The 21,270-nt window shown below is 40.1% G+C and overlaps 2 protein-coding genes across 8 annotated transcripts in view; one reads left to right on the forward strand and one right to left on the reverse strand.

Annotated features, from left to right (window-relative positions):
• Positions 1-13,395, forward strand: si:ch211-167b20.8 (protein phosphatase 1 regulatory subunit 3A). 2 transcript variants are annotated; one of them, XM_062053362.1, is made up of 3 exons: positions 1-1,331; positions 11,295-11,338; positions 11,457-13,395. In XM_062053362.1, exons 1-3 carry the CDS (start codon positions 505-507, stop codon positions 11,507-11,509), a joined length of 924 nt encoding a protein of 307 aa, XP_061909346.1. In that variant the 5' UTR covers positions 1-504; the 3' UTR covers positions 11,510-13,395. The 2 variants fall into 2 exon arrangements, with proteins under 2 accessions (XP_061909346.1, XP_061909347.1); XM_062053363.1 differs by having other exon boundaries at positions 11,460-13,395.
• zgc:56699 (uncharacterized protein LOC405758 homolog) overlaps positions 11,902-21,270 on the reverse strand; it is an 18,292-nt gene continuing 8,923 nt past the window's right edge. For all 6 annotated transcript variants that reach the window (XM_062053370.1, XM_062053368.1, XM_062053367.1 and 3 more), the window contains exons 6-7: positions 13,301-13,349; positions 11,902-12,127 (exon numbers count right to left, since the gene is read on the reverse strand). In XM_062053370.1, coding sequence (XP_061909354.1) covers positions 12,061-12,127; positions 13,301-13,349 — 116 coding nt within the window. In that variant the 3' untranslated portion in view covers positions 11,902-12,060. The remainder of the gene's footprint in view (positions 12,128-13,300; positions 13,350-21,270) is intronic.

Below are 21,270 nucleotides of genomic sequence, written 5' to 3' on the forward strand. Positions count from 1 at the left end.
GCGGAAGCGGCAGGCTCAAACAACCCGGTATTACAAGAAAACGTGGGGTTTTTGTACCGCTGTTTTTTTGTGTGTTTTTTCTTTTACATCCCTGACAGGAATTTATTAATGTTGTTTACAGAAAGAAAAAACACACACACACAGGCAGAGGGCACTTTTTAAGACCAGGCAAAAAAGGGCAGGTGCTCAATTAGCTCCCATAGGCCTGATGTCGAAGCTCCAGTTGCGGCGTCAATTGCCAGCCCGAACCAAACGCAACAGGGGGACAGGATCATACCAACTTGAAGACACATTTGGAGTATGGAAATCCCGGTAGGTCAGGGCTAAAATTAGCCTGCCGCTGCGGCCGACGTGTGATGTTTTTTGCAGGGGGGATACACGATCACAGGGGCTGGCATGACAAGTTTCCCATGCGTGACATTTAACGCGAGGAGTAGTGCTTGTTGTCATTAATTGCGTGCACAGACAGCCGCCGCCACGCAGCATCGCGTCCCCCCTGCAGCAATGTCCTTTTTAACCATCCCAAGCCAAGAGGGCCTTTTTATTCCCATCAGCAGCAGAGCAGAGCATGATGACGACGACGAAGATGACGACGACGACGACGAGGGAGACGTTCGCCTGATCCCAAGGTGCTCCCCGATCCCCAGGAGGCGAGGCGCGTCCATCCACGACGAGACTGCCGAGTACCTGCGCATCCAGGCGGCTCTCTGCCCCGGGAAGCGCGTGTCGTTCGCCGACATAACCGGCGGAGACCTGGTGGACGTCCGGGAGTTCGTCGCCTTCGACTCGGACGACGAAGAGGACTCTGCGAAGTGGCAGGAAGAACGCGCAAAGTACGGCAAGTGTGAGCGAGAAGCTGTGTTCCACGTCCACGCAGACTTTGAGCCCCCCGGCGGAGACGCGCTGCTGCAGCAGGTGAGCGCACATAAAGTGGCCATAGAGCAGATCCAGCCTGTGGCGTACGAGCCCCTCGCTTTCCACGGTCTGGTCCGAGTGCTCAACGTCTCCTTCCAGAAGGCAGTCTACATCCGGTCCAGCATGGACAACTGGGCCTCGTACTTTGACCACCCCGCAGAGTACGTCCCCGGCTCCCACCACGGGGACACGGATCAGTTCTCCTTCAAGTTGTCGTTTGCGCCCCCTTACGTCACTCATGGCTCTCGCATCGAGTTTGTTGTCCGCTATGAAACCACCGAGGGGGATTTCTGGGACAATAACGGCCGTATGAACTATGTGGTCACACTGCTCCTGACCCATGAAGAGGAGGAAGAAGAAATAAACAGTGAGCTGCAAGAGACGAGAGGGATCCTCAGACACCCCAAAGAACACAGGTAAATGTCGGATTAACTCAGGAGTGTCCGGACGTTTCCCACAGGTATAGCTCAGTTAGGTAGAGGGTTCCAGGTTTGATTCCCGCTTCCGCCATCCTAGTCACTTCCGTTGTGTCCTTGGGCAAGACACTTTACCCACCTGCTCCCAGTGCCACCCACACTGGTTTAAATGTAACTTGGATATTGGGTTTCACTATGTAAAAGCGCTTTGAACCACTAGAGAAGAGCGCTATATAAATATAATTCACTTCACTTCACTGAGGGCTGCAAATGAACAGTTTGATATTTTTAATTTTCAAAACCAATGGGGCTCCCCTCAGTTTTGGGGAACGTTAAAGTTCCTGGGGCACCCAAATGGGTCTCAGTTCATTGCTAATATATATATATCTATTTCAGATCTATCCATTGCCATGACATTAAAGTACCACTGATAGTCACACGCACACTAGGTGTGGTGAAATTAACCTCTGCATTTGACCCATCCCCTCGTACCACCCCCTGGGAGGTGAGGGGAGCAGTGAGCAGCAGCGGTGGCCACGCTCGGGGATCATTTTGGTGATTTAACCCCCAATTCCAACCCTTGATGCTGAGTGCCAAACAGGGAGGTAATGGGTCCCATTTTTATAGTCTTTGAACTCACGACCTACCGATCTCACACTCTAACCACAAGGCCACTAGACGAGAACTTAGAAACACATTTTATTAAACAAAGAAAAGCCTGTTTTTTAAGCAAAAACACGAAATATGCAATATTTTCCCCAAAACCATTTTTCAAAATGGAATATTTGATGTGAAGTAATTGGAGCTTGAAAGTAGGTCAATACTTCATAACAACATTGCTTTTGATTCATTATACCTTTTTTTTTTTTTTAACAATGACTGTTTAAAAATAGGGCAGCACGGTGGCAGAGGGGTTAGTGCGTCTGCCTCACAATACGAAGGTCCTGAGTAGTCGTGAGTTCAATCCCGGCCTCGGGATCTTTCTGTGTGGAGTTTGCATGTTCTCCCCGTGACTGCGTGGGTTCCCTCCGGGTACTCCGGCTTCCTCCCACCTCCAAAGACATGCACCTGGGGATAGGTTGATTGGCAACACTAAATTGGCCCTAGTGTGTGAATGTGAGTGTGAATGTTGTCTGTCTATCTGTGTTGGCCCTGCGATGAGGTGGCGACTTGTCCAGGGTGTACCCCGCCTTCCGCCCGATTGTAGCTGAGATAGGCTCCAGCGCCCCCCGCGACCCCGAAGGGAATAAGCGGTAGAAAATGGATGGATGGATGGATGGATGTTTAAAAATAAATCAGACTAAATAAATCTCCAAGGTTTCTCATTGTATCCCATTGGGTTGAGTTTTTTCTTGCCCTGATGTGGGATCTGAGGATGTCATTGTGGCTTGTGCAGCCCTTTGAGACACTTGTGATTTAGGGCTATGTAAATAAACTTTGATAGATTGATTGATTAAAGATCTTGTGGATCCAAAACGCCCCTACTCACAAGTGTTAAAAACAAGTCATATAGCAATACATATTATGTTTATTTTCAACACTTAACTATATATAGATCAAGTTCAGATCTATCCGTCGATTACAGGGTTTTATTATTTTTTGAGCAAAGTAAAAAAAAATAGCCTGCATGGCAGCTTTGTCTTATGAGTGTCAATATTGTAACTTTTTCTCATTAAATTTGACCTGTTTGCTATTCTATTCCACTTTGTATGGAGTTTTTTTTGTAATAGTATTTTTAGAATGTGCTGCGGACCGTTAAAAAATTATCTGCGGGCCTTTAATGCCCCCAGGTCGCACTTTGGACACCCCTGGATTCAACTATCAAACCCATAGGCATAAACTTTAGGGGTGTACCGATACAACTTTTTCACAGCTGATATGATACCGATGTTAGATCCTTGATTATTGCTGATACGATATCAGAACGAATCATACATGTTTGTATTGTTTTGTAATGTGGAATGTTAGAAAAAGCTTGATCGAGCGAAATTACACAGATAACTATGATCTGTATGAAAAACACAAATCTATTTTTGGTTAACCTTCTGGAGTAGACAAATACTGTCTTTAAATTGAAGTGGAGTGGTAATTGTTTTTTGTGAACCTGATGCGGACACATTTGTTACTGGATACTTTCTAATACGTTTTGCCTTGGAGGCCTTGTATCTGTAAGTAATATACAACTATAATCATTAGATACTTTTTTTTTTTTTTTTACAAATGTCAGGTTTTAGACTGCAATATTGTTCAATTAAGGCAGGGATGTCAAACATGATGCCCGCGGGCCAGATCAGGCCCGCAAACAGGTTCAATCCGGCCCGTGAGATGAGTTTGCTGTGTGAAAAATGTAGCTGCATTTTTAAATTAAAGATACTGCTGTTCTAAAAGTGTCCACTGGATGTCGCAATAGCAATTCTGTTAGGCAAGCAACTAGTTTATACCGAGGGTGAGCAAATATACCAAGCAAGAGGTACGTGATAAAGCGGGGCTGCGACTCCTCCCCCTCGACCCAACGTAAAACAAATAAACATTTTTAAACTTAAAGAAAGTGAACAATGTGAGATTTACTGTAATACTGTCAGTCTTTTAAGTTTTTATTTTTGGTTTGTTGAAATTGTTCACACATTGCACAGGTTTTATTATTCTATCAATACATAGTGATATCTAGAAGGCAGGGAGTAACTCAACCCTCTTGAATAGTCTCTACCTCAGTTTGTATGGTTTGTTGGGTTAGCACAGGATTAATATGTGGAAATGACAAATAAGGTAGTTGATAGTAGTTTTTATTTCTGCTTTATTTTGTTTTTTGTTCAATCCTAGATGGACTGTGACTTAAAGTTTAATAGCTCTGTAGATACACTGAGATTAAGTTCATTGTGTTCTTCATGGTGTTTTTGAAACTGAACCAATTTTTTCTTTAGAATTTTCAACACACTTGGAGTGTTTTGTCAAGAGGATTATTTGTGATATGTACATTTTCAGAATGTGCTTGTTCTATTTTGGGCCGAAGTAAAACAGAAAACAATCTGAAGTTGTCGTAGTTGTATTTTTAAGTTATTATGCCTGTCCGGTCCACATGGAAATAGATTTGCCTCCATGCAGCCCCTGAGATAAAATGAGTTTGACACCCCTGAATTAAGGACACTTATTACATATGACTAGCTAGCTATTGTCTAGCTTCTATAGCCTACCATTTACATTTTGTAAATGGCTTGACTAAAATACAAGAAGTACTCATGGGAACAACACTTAACTTCCATACTAAACTGCACAGATAATAGAGTTATTGAATAATTTCAAACTGACATTTTATGACCATCTCCTGGGACGTAGCGCTCCACCACCCCAGCCACTAGAGAAAGGACAGGGAGATCTATAAAAAGCACAAGTCAAACGAGGTATATATTAAAATAATGCGACAATAATGGTTCTTAGTAATATCTTGTAATGCACAAACAGTTAAGCTGACTGCTCAGAAGAAATAAGCATTCATTGCCTCTTCAGTGTTGCTGCCTAGAGACTGCAATTAGAATAGCAAGAACAGAAAGTCTCCAGTCAAGCAGGCTGTCAACAAATATTATGTAATGGCAGCATAGGTCCAAGAAAGTCAACGTTTTCAAGGAGATTACATCTAGCGTGCTATGCCGTTACCAAACAATAACACAAGTGTTATGAAGCCAGTGGACACACCCCTCCGAATGGCAGTGGTGTGAGAGGACAGACAAAATAGGAAAAGGGCAGGTGTCAGTTTTCAGTCGACCGAATTTCACCTCTGACCTTTTCCATCTGTCAAGAAGAAGACGAGCTACTTGAATGGAGATTGGCCTTTTCCCTCTGGACACAATTGTAACCCGGTTTTAACTTAATGGAAAAAGCACAGTGATTCTCGACTGGTATAGTCACGACCCACTGGTATAGATGTGACCTTCCCAAACGAGTGGAGTCTTTTGAACAGCTCTTTAAAGTAAATGATTCGACCTGATCTGAGAGTTGTTTGTTTGTGAGTTGCATCCTAGTTAAAGATAAAGTTAAAGTTCCAATGATTGTCACACACACACTGGGTGTGGTGAAATTTGTCCTCTGCATTTGACCCATCCCCATGTTTACCCCCTGGGAGGTGAGGTGAGCAGTGAGCAGCAGCATGCGCCGCGCTCGGGAATAATTTTGGTGATTTAACCTCCAATTCCAACCCTTGATGCTGAGTGCCAAGCAGAGAGGTAATGAGTCCCATTGGTTGTAGTCTTTGGTATGACTCGGCCAGGGTTCGAACTCACAACCTCCCAGTCTCAGGGCGGACACTCTACCCCAGGGGTGCCCACACTTTTTCTGAAGGCGAGCTACTTTTCAATTGATCAAGTCGTGGGGATCTACCTCATTCATATATATAATTTATATATACTTATTTATGAAATATATGTACCTCGCCTTCCGCCCGATTGTAGCTGAGATAGGCTCCAGCGCCCCCCGCGACCCTGAAGGGAATAAGCGGTAGAAAATGGATGGATGGATGGATGTTTTTGTTAACAAGTTAAAGGTGTTTAATGATAATACAAGCATGTTTAACACATATAGTTAATATTGTTAATAAATTAAAGGTGCTAATGATAATACAAGAATGTTTAATACATATAGTTAATATTGTTAACAAGTTAAAGGTGTTTAAAGATAATGCAAGCATGTTTAACACATATAGTTAATATTGTTAACAAGTTAAAGGTGTTTAAAGATAATACAAGCATGTTTAACACATATAGTTAATATTGTTAATAAGTTAAATGTGTTTAATGATAATACAAGCATGTTTAACACATATAGATTCCTTTCTTTCATGAAGACAATAATATAAGTTGGTGTATTACCTGATTCTGATGACTTGCATTGATAGGAATCAGACAGTGGTGCTGATAACGTCCGCATTTTCAAATGGAGGAGAAAAAAAGTCCTCCTTTCTGTCCAATACCACATGAAAGTGGTTGGTTTTTGGCATCTTATTTGTCCAGCTTCCGTACACCTTTGTATACACTTTACAAGAAATACTTTGGCAGCAAACTCCGTAGCTTGCAAGCTTGTGCACGCCAGCTTTCTGAGACTCTTATTTTGTTAGCGCAGGCAGGATGAAGCAGAGCTTTTATTGTGCAACTGTGCAGTCGGTCTTTGGAGTTTTGACGACAGGTACGGCGCCAGAGTCTGTTGAAATAAAAAGTGTTTCTCGCCTTCCTGTCGGTAATTTTCTCTTAATAATGAGCTGGCAGCAGCCAGCGTCATCTCAGAAGACCCTCCGGTGCCGTGAATGTCAATCAAGTGACGAAAGTGACGTCATAGTGAAGATTTATGATCGCTCATTTTTAGGACTATTTTTTTCATGCCTGGCTGGCGATTGACTGACACACCCTCCGTGATCGACCGGTAGCTCGCGATCGACGTAATGGGCACCCCTGCTCTACCCACAAGGCCACTGAGCTGGTTAAAACATACACTGCAGCATAAAAGACTGCAACGATTCTTTACTGTGAAGTTTTCCATACATGCAAGATACACAAAGAATCACGGTGGTGTCAGACTGCATGGTGGAGATCCTTGCTTTATGTGTTTAGAACAGGGGTGGGGCCATGGGTGGGGCCAGGGGCCCGTCGAGTCGTTTGCTTTGGCCCACCAAAGGGTGGCTTCCTAAATTAAATATATTCATATTGACCTCTTTCCGATCCAATATTGCTATCGGTCTGATGGCGGCAAAAAAACGCAAGTATGTAATTATATGGGCTTGCAGATAAAATGTCCTTCAGCATGTTTACTTGTGCAAAAATGTCCTCCAATAAGCACACAAGGTTGGGCTTTTCTTATATTCATTATGTATGTAGTATTGTAGGCTACTAGGAGCTAGCAGCTACACAACAGCTAAGCACACAATAGCGCACAAGCTAAACGTACGTAATAAGTGTCCTTAGTTGAAGAATACTGCGATCTAAAACTGCGCATTTGTCAATATAAACAAGTATCCAAATATCGTACTTGCATCTTACTTACACATACAAATCTCCAAGGCAGAAGTGTATTGAAAAGTATCCAGTAAAAAACTTATCACCATTATTCAACTTTCTGCGTCACCAGGTGTCGCCAAAAAAACTATGACTACTACACTTTAATTTAAAGACAGCATAAGTCCATTTCAGTGGGTTGATAATAAATAGGTCATTGTTTTTTCACACCTACAATTGTTCTCCGTTTGACTAATTTTACCTGTAGAAGCCTTTTCTAAAACCCTCTCCAGACACCACTAAACCTCTCCCGATCATTACTACTGGACATCTATCATTGCTATTTGCACTAATTAAAGGCACTTCAATCTATTTGTGTTTCACTTATAATTGCTATATTTGGACACATTTTAACTTTGGCCCTTGGAGACAAAAAGGTTGGGCACCTGTGGTTTAGGACGTCTAAGGAAGTACCTACTGGTGATACGGCTGTTTGCAAAGAACAAAAAAGACTACCATGGAAACCATTCTGAAATGTTAACGTGTACATATTGTGTCCAATACAGTGATAGTGTTTGCATCACAAAGTCATGGAAATTCTATCTCAGATTTGTAAACCTATATATGCAGCAACCGAGATGAGCTGCTTCTGTGAAAAGGTTTTAAACATTTTGGGGCTTGATTTTACATAAAGTATTTGTGTAAAAGCATCTGAGCAACTGCTGCATGTGTTTATATTAGCACCTTAGGGGGGTATTCCCAGGTAGGAGATTTAGCAAACTCTGACTCTAATCTTCAACTCAGAGTTGACCTTTGTCCAAGATTTAAAATTTGGCAGGACTTTTGTTGACTTTAGTACAACATATAATCCAATACAAATAACATTTGAAAAACAACAAGACAAGGCAATACAAATAAAATATACATCTAAAATGCCAAAAAATTCAAATGTGAAAAACAAACCTGCAGAAAATAGGCAACCTTAAAATGTTTTTTTTTAACCGTTGGTTTGGTGGGTTCCACTGCCCTCGTTCTTTCCCCCCAAAAAAGAACAAGTAACAAAAGTTGGAACACATGTTGACAAGTTCACAAAAGCAGGACAAATAGCTCTACTATCAATCCTGAATTGTATGATCACCGGAAGTAATTGAACATTCACCAACCAAAACAAATAGGGAATGGGTGTCTAATTGTTTTTATGGAGGGCCCAATCGCAATTATGGCTGCTCTCAGATGGTCGCATGAAATAGTGAACATATATGAATACAAACGTATAATAGCCTTGTAACACAATTTGCATAGGCAACTGTTTTTGAACATTACTATAATTATACATATATTATTATTATGATATAAAAACAGATTGATGGATAATTTGCTTGAAAATGTAAGTCAAGCTGACAAGCAGACATCCATGTATATATTTTTTAAATTTGTTTAAAAAAATGAAGGCAACATCTTTATGCATGATCAGATAACAGTGTAGAACACGAAATTGCATGCAACACATTTTTTCGTCAAAATTGAAGGAACACATACATTTAGTCAGAAAGTGTTTTATTATTTGTAGCCTCTTGCAGGCCACATAAAATCAATCAAAGTTGATTTATATAGCCCTAAATCACAAGTGTCTCATGATGTGGTGTACCACTTCAAATGATGTGGTGGCCGGGCCACATAAAATAATTGGGTGGAACCTGTAAAATGATGTGATTGGGTCACATAAAATGACGTGGTGTACTATATAAAATGACATGGTATACCACATAAAATGTTGTAGCGGGCCTTGAGTTTTACCCCTGTGATATAAAGGGAGGATTTTAATTTACCGTCTGCATGTGTGGGGCAAACTTATTAACACATTAACCTTCATTAACACATCCAATCAATCATATGCATTATCATTTATCATGAATGTTAGGTCCAAGATAGAAAATATGACTTGATTAGCAATTTTCTAAAATATGTAAACGTGTGCAGAACGGTTTATTTACCCACAAGGCTTGCAGGCATATGCACAGTCCTGGACAGCTTTCCTTATGTGTACACTTTAGGAAAATAATATTGAACTGTGCAGATAATGTAGTTTGTACTGAATAAGTATTACAATCACGGAATCAGACCCTTTTGGCGTGGTTACTATTTAATGTGCATATACTAAACTATTTAGGGAAAACATATCTTATACAGTATAGCTGACAAAGCAAGTATTTGTCATGTGTCATATCTAATACAACTCTTTAATAATGAAGTCATTTAATATATATATTTTTAAATGCATGTAACATCTTTTTAAAACTAGCTGTGGGTCAATAATGGCCCAGAGGCAACACTTTAGACACCTCTGCAGTAACGGAACAAAGCAGTTATGTAGTTCTTTACAGAGAAGGCAAGAAAATTATAGCATCAAAACATTTATTACAAACTATGTGGGAATCTATGAAGGAGAGAAAACAAAGGTTTGCCCAAGGCAGTCATAGTTTGAATGCAGTATTTTATTAATTCAACATTTTGTTATTGGTGAAGAAGTGGTGACTAAAACGTTTTTAAAAACACACAAAGGATGCAGACAATAAATTGTAAAATTACTGTTAATTTAGTTTTAAATTATATTTGCCATGCGAAGTGAATAAATGCAAATGCCTAATACATAACACATTTTCCACGTGGGACCAATTTTCTTATTTGATGTATTTACTAAAATAGGAGACATTTTTAAAATAAACAAAACAATCTGCCATTTTGGATTTGCCGATTATTTTTTTCTTAATTTATATACAATGGGTACAGAGAGTATTCACTCTTTTAATTTTTCACTCTCTTTTTTCATTGGAGCCATTAGCTAAAATCAGAAAAGTTCATTTTATTTCTCATTAACGTACACTCACCACCCCATCTTGACGGAAAAAAACTGAATTGTAGACATTTTTGCAATTGTCTATAAAAAATAAAATATCACATGGTCACAAGTATTCAGACCCTTTGCTGTGACACTCATATTGAACTCACATGCTGTCCATTTCTTCTGATCCTCTTTGAGATGGTTCTGCTCCTTCATTAAACTGACTGGACTCTATTAGGAAAGGTACACACCTGTCTGCATAAGACCTTACAGGTCACAGTGCATACAGTATCAGAGCAAATGAGAATCATTAGGTCTAAGGAACTGCCCAAGGAGCTCAGAGATAAAAAAAAAAAAAATGTGGCAAGGCACAGATCTGGCCAAGGTTAAAAAATAATTTCTGCAGCATTTAAGGTTCCTCAGGTTCCCAAACTTCTTCCATTTTAAGGAATAAGTTTGGGACGACCACAACTCTTCCTGGCCCTCCAGCCAAACTGAGCAAGCGTGCGAAAAGTGCCTTGGTTAGAGAGGTAAAGAAGGACCCAAAGATCACTGTGGCTGAACTCCAGAGATGCAGTAGGGAGAGAGTTCCACAAAGTCAACCATCACTGCAGCCCAGCACCCCTAGGGGCTTTATGGCAGAGTGGCGCGATGGAAGCCTCTTCTCAGTGCAAGAAATATGAAAGCCTGCATAGTTTGTCAAAAAAACACATCAAGGAGTCCTAGACTATAAGAAAAACAATTATCTGGTCTGATGAGACCAAGATTGAACTTGGTGTCAATTCTAAGCGTTGTGTGGAGAAAGCCAGGCACTGCTCAATACAATTCCAACAGTGAAACAAGGTGGTGGTAGCATCATGCTTTGGGGGTGTTTTTCAGCTGCAGGGACAGGACAACTAGTTGCAAGATCAGGGTTTGTTCAAGAAAACCTACAAGCGAGCATGTTAGGTGTATTGACTATACGTTACCATGGTAACTGACTTGCGGCGCTTTCTGGGATACCCACCCCAACCCCAAGGTGTAATCAAACCAAGCTTTGTGTTAGGCTTTAATGAGTATCTACTGCATAGTTGTGCCAGCTAAACTATAAACTGTTAAACATTTTCTGCTTCCTGGCTCTCACCCCAAACTACTTTTCTTTTTCAGTATTTGCAATTATTTTGAATCATCACACGAGTGGACAAGTGAAGGTAGAGTAGAAATTACAACAAATATCCCCCCAGAGGGTGCATTTCTTTTGGACATAAAGGCACTGAGTGAAATTGTTTAAGTGGTGCACAATATTTGTTTTGTCTTTGTTCGCTGAAGCAGATGGATCAGAGACCTCTCCGAGTGATTGTCTTGAAGCCCCCAGCCATTAAGCGGACTGAAATGGATGCCAAGGCAAGAAGGCTGTTAGAAGAACTGCACTAAATCTTAAAGTATGAGGACTGTCATTGTTGATTAGGAACTTCTTGTGAATTAAGACATTTTAGAGCAACATGATTAAAGTATTTACTCTGTTGTTAACCTCCACCTAATGTATGCATGACTAATCAGAATCATCTTAATTGGTCAAGTATGTAACACGGAAGGGATTTGACTTTGAACTCTGTTCAATGCAATCAAAGATTTTTAAGAAGTCTAAGGGGGTAATGAAAGATTTATTTTTTACAACATCTGACCTAGAAGGAAAGAATGGTTGCCCTTTGGTGGCCATCTGTATCGATAATGTTCACCTGTGCAAATGTCAAAAGACCACAGATCAAGATCATTTGATGCAAACATTTTAATATAAAATCAACACAAAAAATGAAATACTGAAAAGCTAAATGTGTTAAAACAATTAAGAACAATTAGTATTCAAAAAAACATCAATCTGCTCGAACAGCAACTTAAATGAGAAATAAAGTCCTGTGTAAACCATTTTTGTCTACCATGGCAGTGAAGTTGGTGGACGAAAATTTGAACCAATGATGTTGGTGGGTCTGGCCTCTGATCTGGTAGAAAAGGAAGTTACAACCACATTAAATGACAAAAAATAAACATGTTTCATAGTGCCACTATTAAAGGACAACCACACTTTTTATTTTGTCTATACCTCATAATCCCTACCTGAGACAAAAACATGATTCCCTTTGTATTCATTTGTAATATTCGGCTTGTACTACACAGCCAACATTATTTTGCCCTTGACTCAAAAAAAAAAAAAAAAAAAACCCAAAACCCGCCAACACTCCATTGAGCTGCATATTACCTAAGCATTAGTGACACCGTTATTAGAAGAACTAACACAGAGGAACTACGTTAACCAGCACATTGATCACAGAAAACTAGCTACTGTGGCTATTTACATACTGAGCTGGGGAGCTGTTGCATTATCGCCTCTTGAGTTGTTCAAAGTTTGTATTAGATTATAAATCATGCCTCTCAGCTGTGTAGTAGAAGGTTGTGGTCATGAGCCAAGAAGGTGGTGGACTTTGAAATTCAATTCAGCCCCGCAGATATCAATAGTAAGATGCGAAAAAACGCTGGTTTGCAGCCATCTTTTTTTTCTTCTAAATTTTACCTCTAAGGATTATGCTGAAATCTTCATCTAAACGGGAAACAAATCATGAGAGCAGACATTGTACGGTAAGTGATTGTTTTATTATATACATAGTTTGTATTGCTTTTTGCTTTACTATTGTTAGATCTGCTGTTCACACAGCGTCTAAAACTTTTAGCTCATCCTTCGTATATTCAGGATCAAAAAGATTTAGTTCTGGATTATCATGTCCCAAAGTAGTCGTTAGTTCTCATGAAGTCCGCTGTTACTGGTAGTTGAAGGGAATAATGAACACCGTTATGCGCTCTATAAAATAATGAGCCGCCGTAATGCTAAAATGTCCAAAATACAGTAAATATTAAATGTTATTATGAATGTGCCTGTTATTACGTTCAATCACAGATTTACTTGCAGCATTTATTTAAAACATTGATGGAAGTGTTTTACAGGGCTTTATAGGCTAAATACATTGAATACTCATTACCTGCATTGTTAGCAGTCTACAACAAATTAAAATGCACAACAAAGAAAAAAACATTTGTGTACTTGTCTCACATGGTGATTAAAAATGAGGGGCAACATTTTTAAAAAGTGCACTTCCCCTTTAAGATACTGTCTGACTTACCGATGAGTATTGTTACCCCACACAAAAGGAACTGCTTCTTCATCAACCTCTGTATAACAAAGAGGGAAATCAATACATTATATGTATACAATAAATCTCTTTCATACTAATTGTGATATGCATTCTTCAATTTATACTTAAGAAATAGATGGGGTGTTTTAAAATTTCCTGCAATTGGGTGCATTTCTACACTATGTCAACCTCTTTTGGCTGTCTTTTTGACACTTAGAAGTCCCATGTAATGTACCAAATAATTTGTTTATTCTTGGTAGATAGTTTACTAATGATTGTATTACATCCGGAGATGCTTTCCTCTTAATTCACCTTAGGTGAACGGAGCCTTGGCCAGGAGGACTTGATATCATCAGACGGTATCCAGCGGTCATTGGGTGTTTCGACCCTGAACCGCAACACCCTACCGCTGGTGGGCCGGCAGTGGTGGCCAAGTCACTGCCTATCTCCTCCGCCTGGCTTCCAGCTCATCTAGTCTCTCCTGCTCCATAACCAGCAAGAGGCTCTCTCTGCTGCCTCCCCCATCCTGCGAGCTGCTGTCTTTCTCTCCTTCACTGTTATTCCCAAGGCTGTGAGCATTCTCCATACCGACTGGGCAGGGAATCCTCTGCAGCCGACCTCGACCGGGAACAGCCATGCCTGCCATCCTTTTCCCCTGCAGTCATTCAAAAGGTCCTGGTATTTGGCACTTTTCCTTTCAAAGGCTTGGTCGCACCCTTCTTCCCATGGGACTGTGAGTTCTATGAGAATGATCTTCTTTGCCTCTTCAGACCACATCCGGCCTCAAGGTTGTCTGGACAACCTGGGGGAACTGCAGCCCTCCTCCCAGGTATACCTTAATGTCCCAAAAACGGGCCATTTGCAATAGGCTCTCCCTTAATGTTGCTGTGGTTGGTGGCTTTTTTCCCTCCCTCACAAACTGGATTGATCTTGTTCTTCCTTGTGGTTGCCGTTTCTTGCATCTCTGCTGCTCCAGGGTGTTAGCCAGTGTCATGAGCACCTTGTCATGACGCCATCTGTATCACCCTTGAGTGAGTGCTGCTTTACACCCCGACAGGATGTGCGCCATAGTACCCTTCTGCCCGCAAAGCTTACATAGTGGATCCTCTCTCATGCCCCACCTGTGCAAGTTTGTTGGAGTTGGGAGTGTGTCATACACTGATCTCAGCAAGAAAGAGATGCGGAATGGTTCCAACTTCCATAGACTCTGGCAAAACTTCAGTATTAATGCTATTTGACCTCAGTGCTGCATTTGACACTGTCGACCACTCAATATTTTTGGACAGGTTGGAAAACTGGGTGGGGATCTCAGGCACCGTTTTAAGCTGGTTCAAGTCATATCTACAAGATAGGACCTGTTTTGTTTCCATTGGTGACTTTGTATCAGAACCAACCAACGTAACGTGTGGAGTGCCCCAAGGTTCAATCTTGGGGCCGACTTTATTTAACATCTATGTGCTCCCACTAGGACAAATCATGCAAAATAATAACATTGACCATCATTGCTATGCCGATGACACCCAAATCTATGTAGCGCTATCACCAAATGACTATCGCCCCATAGATCTTCTGTGCCAGTGCATTGAGCAAGTCAAACACTGGATGTGCCAAAATTTCCTACAACTAAATGAAGATAAAACTGAGATAATTGTTTTTGGTGCTAAAAAAGAAAGGTTTAAAGTCGTCCAACACCTTCAATCACTGTCCCTGAAAACCTCAAATAAAGCCAGAAATCTTGGGGTTATTTTAGATTCTGATTTACATTTCGACAGTCACATCAAATCAGTAACAAAATCGGCCTACTATCACCTCAAAAATGTAACAAGACTTAGAGGGCTCATGTCAGCTCAAGACTTGGAAAAACTTGTACATGCCTTTATTACCAGTAGGCTAGACTATTGTAATGGTCTCCTTGCAGGTCTTCCCAAAAAAACTGTCAGGCAGCTACAGCTTGTTCAGAACACTGTTGCTAGAGTTCTAACAAAGACCAAAAAATGTGAGCACATTACACCAATTCTTAAATCCTTACATTGGCTCCCTGTACATCAGAGAATTGATTTCAAAATCCTCCTGCTCACATATAAATCACTACATGGTCTAGGGCCGAAGTATATCACTGATATGCTCCCACTATATAAGCCCTCTAGATCACTAAGATCTTCTGAGACCAATCTGTTAGCGGTTCCCAGAGTAAACTCAAATCAAGGTAACGCATCATTCAGTCACTATGCAACAAATAGCTGGAATAAACTTCCTGAAGATGTCAGACTTTCCCCAACTCTGACTATTTTTAAAACTAGACTGAAGACTTTTATGTTCACCATAGCTTTCAGCTAAATCTTTTAATCTTTTAACGTCCGCACTGTTTTTATTTTTATTGTCTGCATTTTAATTTTGCTTTTATTTTTCTTTAATTTCACTTTGTTGTCTGTGAAGCACTTTGAGTCTGCCTTATGTATGAAAAGCGCTATACAAATAAAGTTGCCTTGCCTTGCCATAGATCCGCCCACGTAATCCTTCTCTTAGGGAGGTCCCATTTGGTCCAGGCTCCCTGTAGTTCCACTGCTCTTGATTTTCGACCTTCCTCTTCCAGGTTTCATACTTCCTCCTGGATCATAGCTCTTCTTTCCCTGAGTTCTGCCTTACTCTACTGTTGGACACGGGAAGTTCCAAGGCCTTGTCTTCCTGTGCATGGCGTTCCTATGTCACATAGCTTCAACATGCTCTCAGCTTGTGCAACAGATGTGTCAGCTGCCCACTTGCGTCCTGATCACGTAGTGACGCCTGCGTGTCTGACTTGTTCATCCTGGGAGTCTCTGTATGTCATTAAGACTCTGCACTTTGCTACCTTGAATTCCTCCACCACGAATGACAAGGGAAGCTGGAGCTGTCCTGATCTTATGTAGAGGCCTACTGATGTGAAGCTTGGAGGGATTCCCAGCCATTTTCTGAGGTACTTATTGATCTTTCTCTCCACTCCTTCTACACATGTCATAGGGATGTCATACACCGCCAACAGACACATGAGTCTTGGTAACAGTCCATGTTGGTAGAGCCATGTTTTACATTTACCAGGGAGTCCTGATTTTTACATTATTTAACATTATCATCATTAGGTTAGGTTAAGTTACTTTATTAGTACCAAAAGGTAAACTTGTTTTGCAGCCAGGAAGATCAGGACATCCATTAAAACATACAGGAAAAAGTAAACTCTTAGACATGACAATACAAAGACCTACCACATAAGCATTACAAACATTGGTAAGATTATAAAATTGTAGATGTACTTAAAGTTCCCCCTAATAAGGATTGAAAATGTGATGTAAAATTCTATAACATGCATGCAAAGAACACAGGAAACATTTCCAAAAAATACCTTTCATACAGTATTTCACCATTTTGGCAACTAAATTCTGTAGCCACGCCACCACGGGTAATATATTTCCGGTGTTGTGACTTCTGTTTACAACCTGTCACGCCAAAAAATACACCTTCTCGCTTGCTACTAATACTGTAGAAATACAAATGGTTCGGAACTAACAGTGTTTGGATTGTAATCATCTAAATATGATTAGCAACAAAGTGGACAGCCTTAAACGTTATGGCTCGGAGAGTGAATGGAGGTGACAACAAGTAAGCTAGCTAGATGGTTAGCTAGCTAGCAAGCTTGTTTTGGTGCTCCTCATTGTCTCCCTGTCCTGCAACTTGTTTAGGCAAGATGAACAGCGAGTACCTACAGCTGAGGAGAGCGTTCAACAGATTTAGTTTCAATTGTATTTTTATTGATGTCGCATAAAAAAACCCGCAGAAGTGATATTTTGCCGTGAATATTAATGTTTTCACGGACATTTCACGTGCCTGCTATTGGTACCTGTTTTTGTGCATTTAGGATTCCCATAAGTCCAGAGAATATGAAATCAAACCATGAAGACATTGTAGAGCTGTTAATAAAACAATCTTGCCTGCCTTCATACTTGCTCCAGACAAGTCATTTTAGATTTTCCCCAAGTTCGCTATTGTAGTCCCTAAATTCCTTCTTTTTCTGTCTTCTTGTTGTGGGGCAGACTGTCTCATACATGCACATGTATCCTCCGCTGTTGCCATTTATAAAACAAAATAGTGCAGAGTTCAAACTTATATAGGTCAGTAGACTCCATATGTAAGCGCTAAAAACTACAACATGGCCAACGGGGAACAGAAGCAGTTGTAGTAAAGGCACGTGTTACAAAGGCTCCAAAGTAGGCTACTGACATATGCGGTAAAATATTGCGTCATTTCCCATTTTATCAATATTATTAATCTAATTGCTTATTTACTGTTGATAGTTGGTTACTTTCTGTTGTAAAATGGGTCTAGCTACACTTCTGTTTAAATGTATTGACAACTTATTCTTCTGTTTGGCTACTTTACATTAGTTTTGGTCAATACTACAAATTTGGGTATTGATTTAATACCAAGTAGTTACAGAGGCAGAATTGGCCATACCTATGCTGATACTTTAAATTTGTAACATCATTGAATGATTGATTTTTCTCATCCACAATTATAATGCGCCAGAAACACAGAATGGCGTATTAACAATAGCAATAAATGATTTCCTCCTATTGGCTTGGATTTAAATAATTTAATGTTTGCCCTTAAAAGCCCCATGTGTCCTGGGACTTATTTCCGGAGTTTTTATCTCTCTAAGCACTGTGAGACCAACCATATGCTGTAGGTTGTATTCAGTCACATGACATGAGTGGAAATAAAAGAAAGTGGGAGGCCACCAAACCAACATGGCTACTGTGCAACACTGCGTGCAAACAGAGTACGCAAAGAGTCTATATTTTACCGCTAAAACCCAATACGAGCAAAAAATCTAATTATGCAATGCAATCTATCTCTATATGTTATCAAAGAAAGATTTGTCAAGTGATCTCAAGGATTATCCATCGGTTGCATTCCCAGACATGTCGAACGATACGTTGTCAATCTACATAACAAAACAAATGAATTTTTGGAAAAGCATGTAGACTTAGAACTTCTTTGTGTGTGGCTGCGTCAAGGAAATTGGTATCAAATTATCTCGGATAAATTGTGCATTGTTAATGCTCAGGTAAGGTTGCATTTGATAATTTAACCTAACTCCATGTAAACAAACTGTGTTTAACAGTTGATAACCTTGATTCACTGTTGTTCATTTTCACATAATGTTAACCACTGAAAGATCATCGGGGACACCAATTAAGACCTGGCTGGTTGTGAAAGAAGAAAGAAGTGATCACAGCTCAATAAATATGCGTGATTTTTGCCCTGTCTTTATAGAAATATAACTATGGATGTCAACGTTGTGTATGTGTTGAAAGCTTCATTTATAATTGCTGCCCTTAGTAAAAGCTGAACTCTTTCAGGTTTTGCTCACATTTGCTTTCTTTTATTTGGACTCGCCGAGTTGGTGCTTTACGAAACACTCACAGCAAAAATGCGTTTTAAGAATTCCGAAACAAATAAAAAAAAAACAATACCAAGATAATACTTCAAAGGGAATCACTAAAAGTTAAAAGTATATCAAACAAACTTAATGTGATAATTGCAAATGTTCTTTGACTCTGCTACCTTGGACTGGAGTGATATATTTCAGAGCCACTTTTCTCGTCGTTTTGTAAAATCTTTACATCCTTCGCTCTTCTTGATTACCTCTCGAGGAACTCTGAAGAAACGTTATCCTTTTCATGATTTGAACAGTTCCACAGCCTAACAATGCAAGTATAATGCATTTTTCTTGGAAACGCTCGCTGACCTCCCACTTCGAGGCTTGCATAGTTAATGAGCCATACGTGACATCAGGTGAATATAATCTATTCTGATTCTAAACTTGGTATCATTACCGTTGACATTTGTATCAATCCGCCCAGCTTTGCTTACATTCAAGAGCTGTAGTTTGCATTTAGCATAGTCTCCTACAGTGTATAGTGTAGCAACTTTAGCTATTCGTTGTCCTCCAAGGATGATACTTGTAAGAAACAGTTTATTTGCCGCCATGCAGGCGAGGATTGCTGACTTACAAGTGACTTTGCACTGTGGTAGGACGTTAGTTGCTAGCGTGAATACTACATTGCATTGAGGACGCCTTCGTTCGCTTGTCGCTGTCAAAATTGCAGACACAGCTACAATGTGTCATCAACACGCATTAACACAATATTACGATAGTATTAAAAGCTCTATTATCAGCCAAATTTATATCATGTTGGACAAAACCCAAAACCAGTGAAGTTGGCACATTGTGTAATTCGTAAATAAAAACAGAATACAATGATTTGCAAATCCTTTTCAACTTATTTTTAATTGAATATACTGCAAAGATAATGTTCGAACTGAGAAACTTAATTTGTTTTTGCAAATAGTCGTTAACTTAAATTCTAAATTAGTGATTATTTGCAAAAACAAATTAAGTTTCTCCTTCTGCAAATAATCATTAACTTAGAATTTAATGGCAGCAAGACATTGCAAAAAAGTTGTCACAGGGGCATTTTTGCCACTGTGTTACATGGTCTTTCCTTTTAACAACACTCAGTAAACGTTTAGGAACTGAGGAGACCAATTTTTAAGCTTTTCAGGTGGAATTATTTCCCATTCTTTCTTGATGTACAGCTTACGTTGTTCAACAGTCCGGGGTCCCCGTTGTGGTACTTTAGTCTTCATATTGCACCACACATTTTCAATGGGAGACAGGTCTGGACTACAGGCAGGCCAGTCTAGTACCCGCACTCTTTTACCATGAAGCCACGCTATTGTAACACGTGGCTTGGCATTGTCTTGCTGAAATAAGTAGAGGCGTCCATGATAACGTTGCTTGAATGGCAACATATGTTGCTCCAAAATCTGTATGTACCTTTCGGCATTAATGGTGCCTTCACAGATGTGTAAGTTACCCATGCCTTGGGAACTAATACACCCCCATACCATCTCAGATGCTGGCTTTTGAACTTTGCGCCTATAACAATCTGGATGGTTATTTTCCTCTTTGGTCCGGAGGACACAACGTCCAGTTTCCAAAAACAATTTGAAATGTGGACTCGTCAGACCACAGAACTCTTTGAATCAGTCCATCTTAGATGAGCTCGGACCCAGCGAAGCCGGCGGCATTTCTGGGTGTTGGTTGATTAATGGCTTTCGCTTTGCATAGTAGAGTTTTAACTTGCACTTACAGATGTAGCGACCAACTGTAGTTACTGACAGTGGTTTTATGAATTGTTCCTGAGTCCATGTGGTGATATCCTTTACACACTGATGTCGGTTATGGATGCAGTACCACCTGAGGGATCAAATGTCACGGGCATTCATTGCTGGTTTTCAGCCTTGCTGCTAACGTGCAGTGATTTCTCCAGATTCTCTGAAACTTATGATGATATAACAGACTGTTGATGGTGAAATCCCTAAATTCCTTGCAATAGCTGGTTGAGAAATGTTGTTCTTAAACAATTTGTTCACGCATTTGTTTACAAAGTGGTGACCCTCACCCATCCTTGTTTGTGAATGACTGCTCATTTCATGGAAGCTGCTTTTATAACCAATCATGGCACCCACCTGTTCCAAATTAGCCTGTTCACCTGTAAAAATCTTTAAATAAGTGTTTGATGAGCATTCCTCAACTTTCTCAGTCTTGTTTGCCACTTGTACTAGCTTTTTGGAAACATGTTGCAGGCATTAAATTCCAAATTAACTAATATTTGCAAAAAATAAAAGTTTTTCAGTTCGAACGTTAGATATCTTTTCTGCAGTGTGTTCAATTGAATATAGGTTGAAAATTATTTGCAAATCATTGTATTCTGTTTTTATGTACCATTTACACAACGTGCCAACTTCATAGTTTTTTGTATATTTGGCATTACCCCAACTGATGGTATAAAAAGCAATTACTAATTCACAAATTAACACTTAAGTATTTGTAATGAGCCCAAAGCACAAACATAGGA

This window comes from Entelurus aequoreus, linkage group LG07, assembly GCF_033978785.1.
Source record: "Entelurus aequoreus isolate RoL-2023_Sb linkage group LG07, RoL_Eaeq_v1.1, whole genome shotgun sequence".
NCBI classification, from domain to species: domain Eukaryota; kingdom Metazoa; phylum Chordata; class Actinopteri; order Syngnathiformes; family Syngnathidae; genus Entelurus; species Entelurus aequoreus.

Coding starts and splice junctions, on each gene's coding strand:
- si:ch211-167b20.8 (XM_062053362.1), top strand. CDS start 505: ATGTCCTTTTTAACCATCCCAAGCCAAGAGGGCCTTTTTATTCCCATC. Junction 1,332..11,294: donor AGACACCCCAAAGAACACAG/GTAAATGTCGGA, acceptor TTTCTTTTTCAG/TATTTGCAATTATTTTGAAT. Junction 11,339..11,456: donor ACACGAGTGGACAAGTGAAG/GTAGAGTAGAAA, acceptor TGTTCGCTGAAG/CAGATGGATCAGAGACCTCT.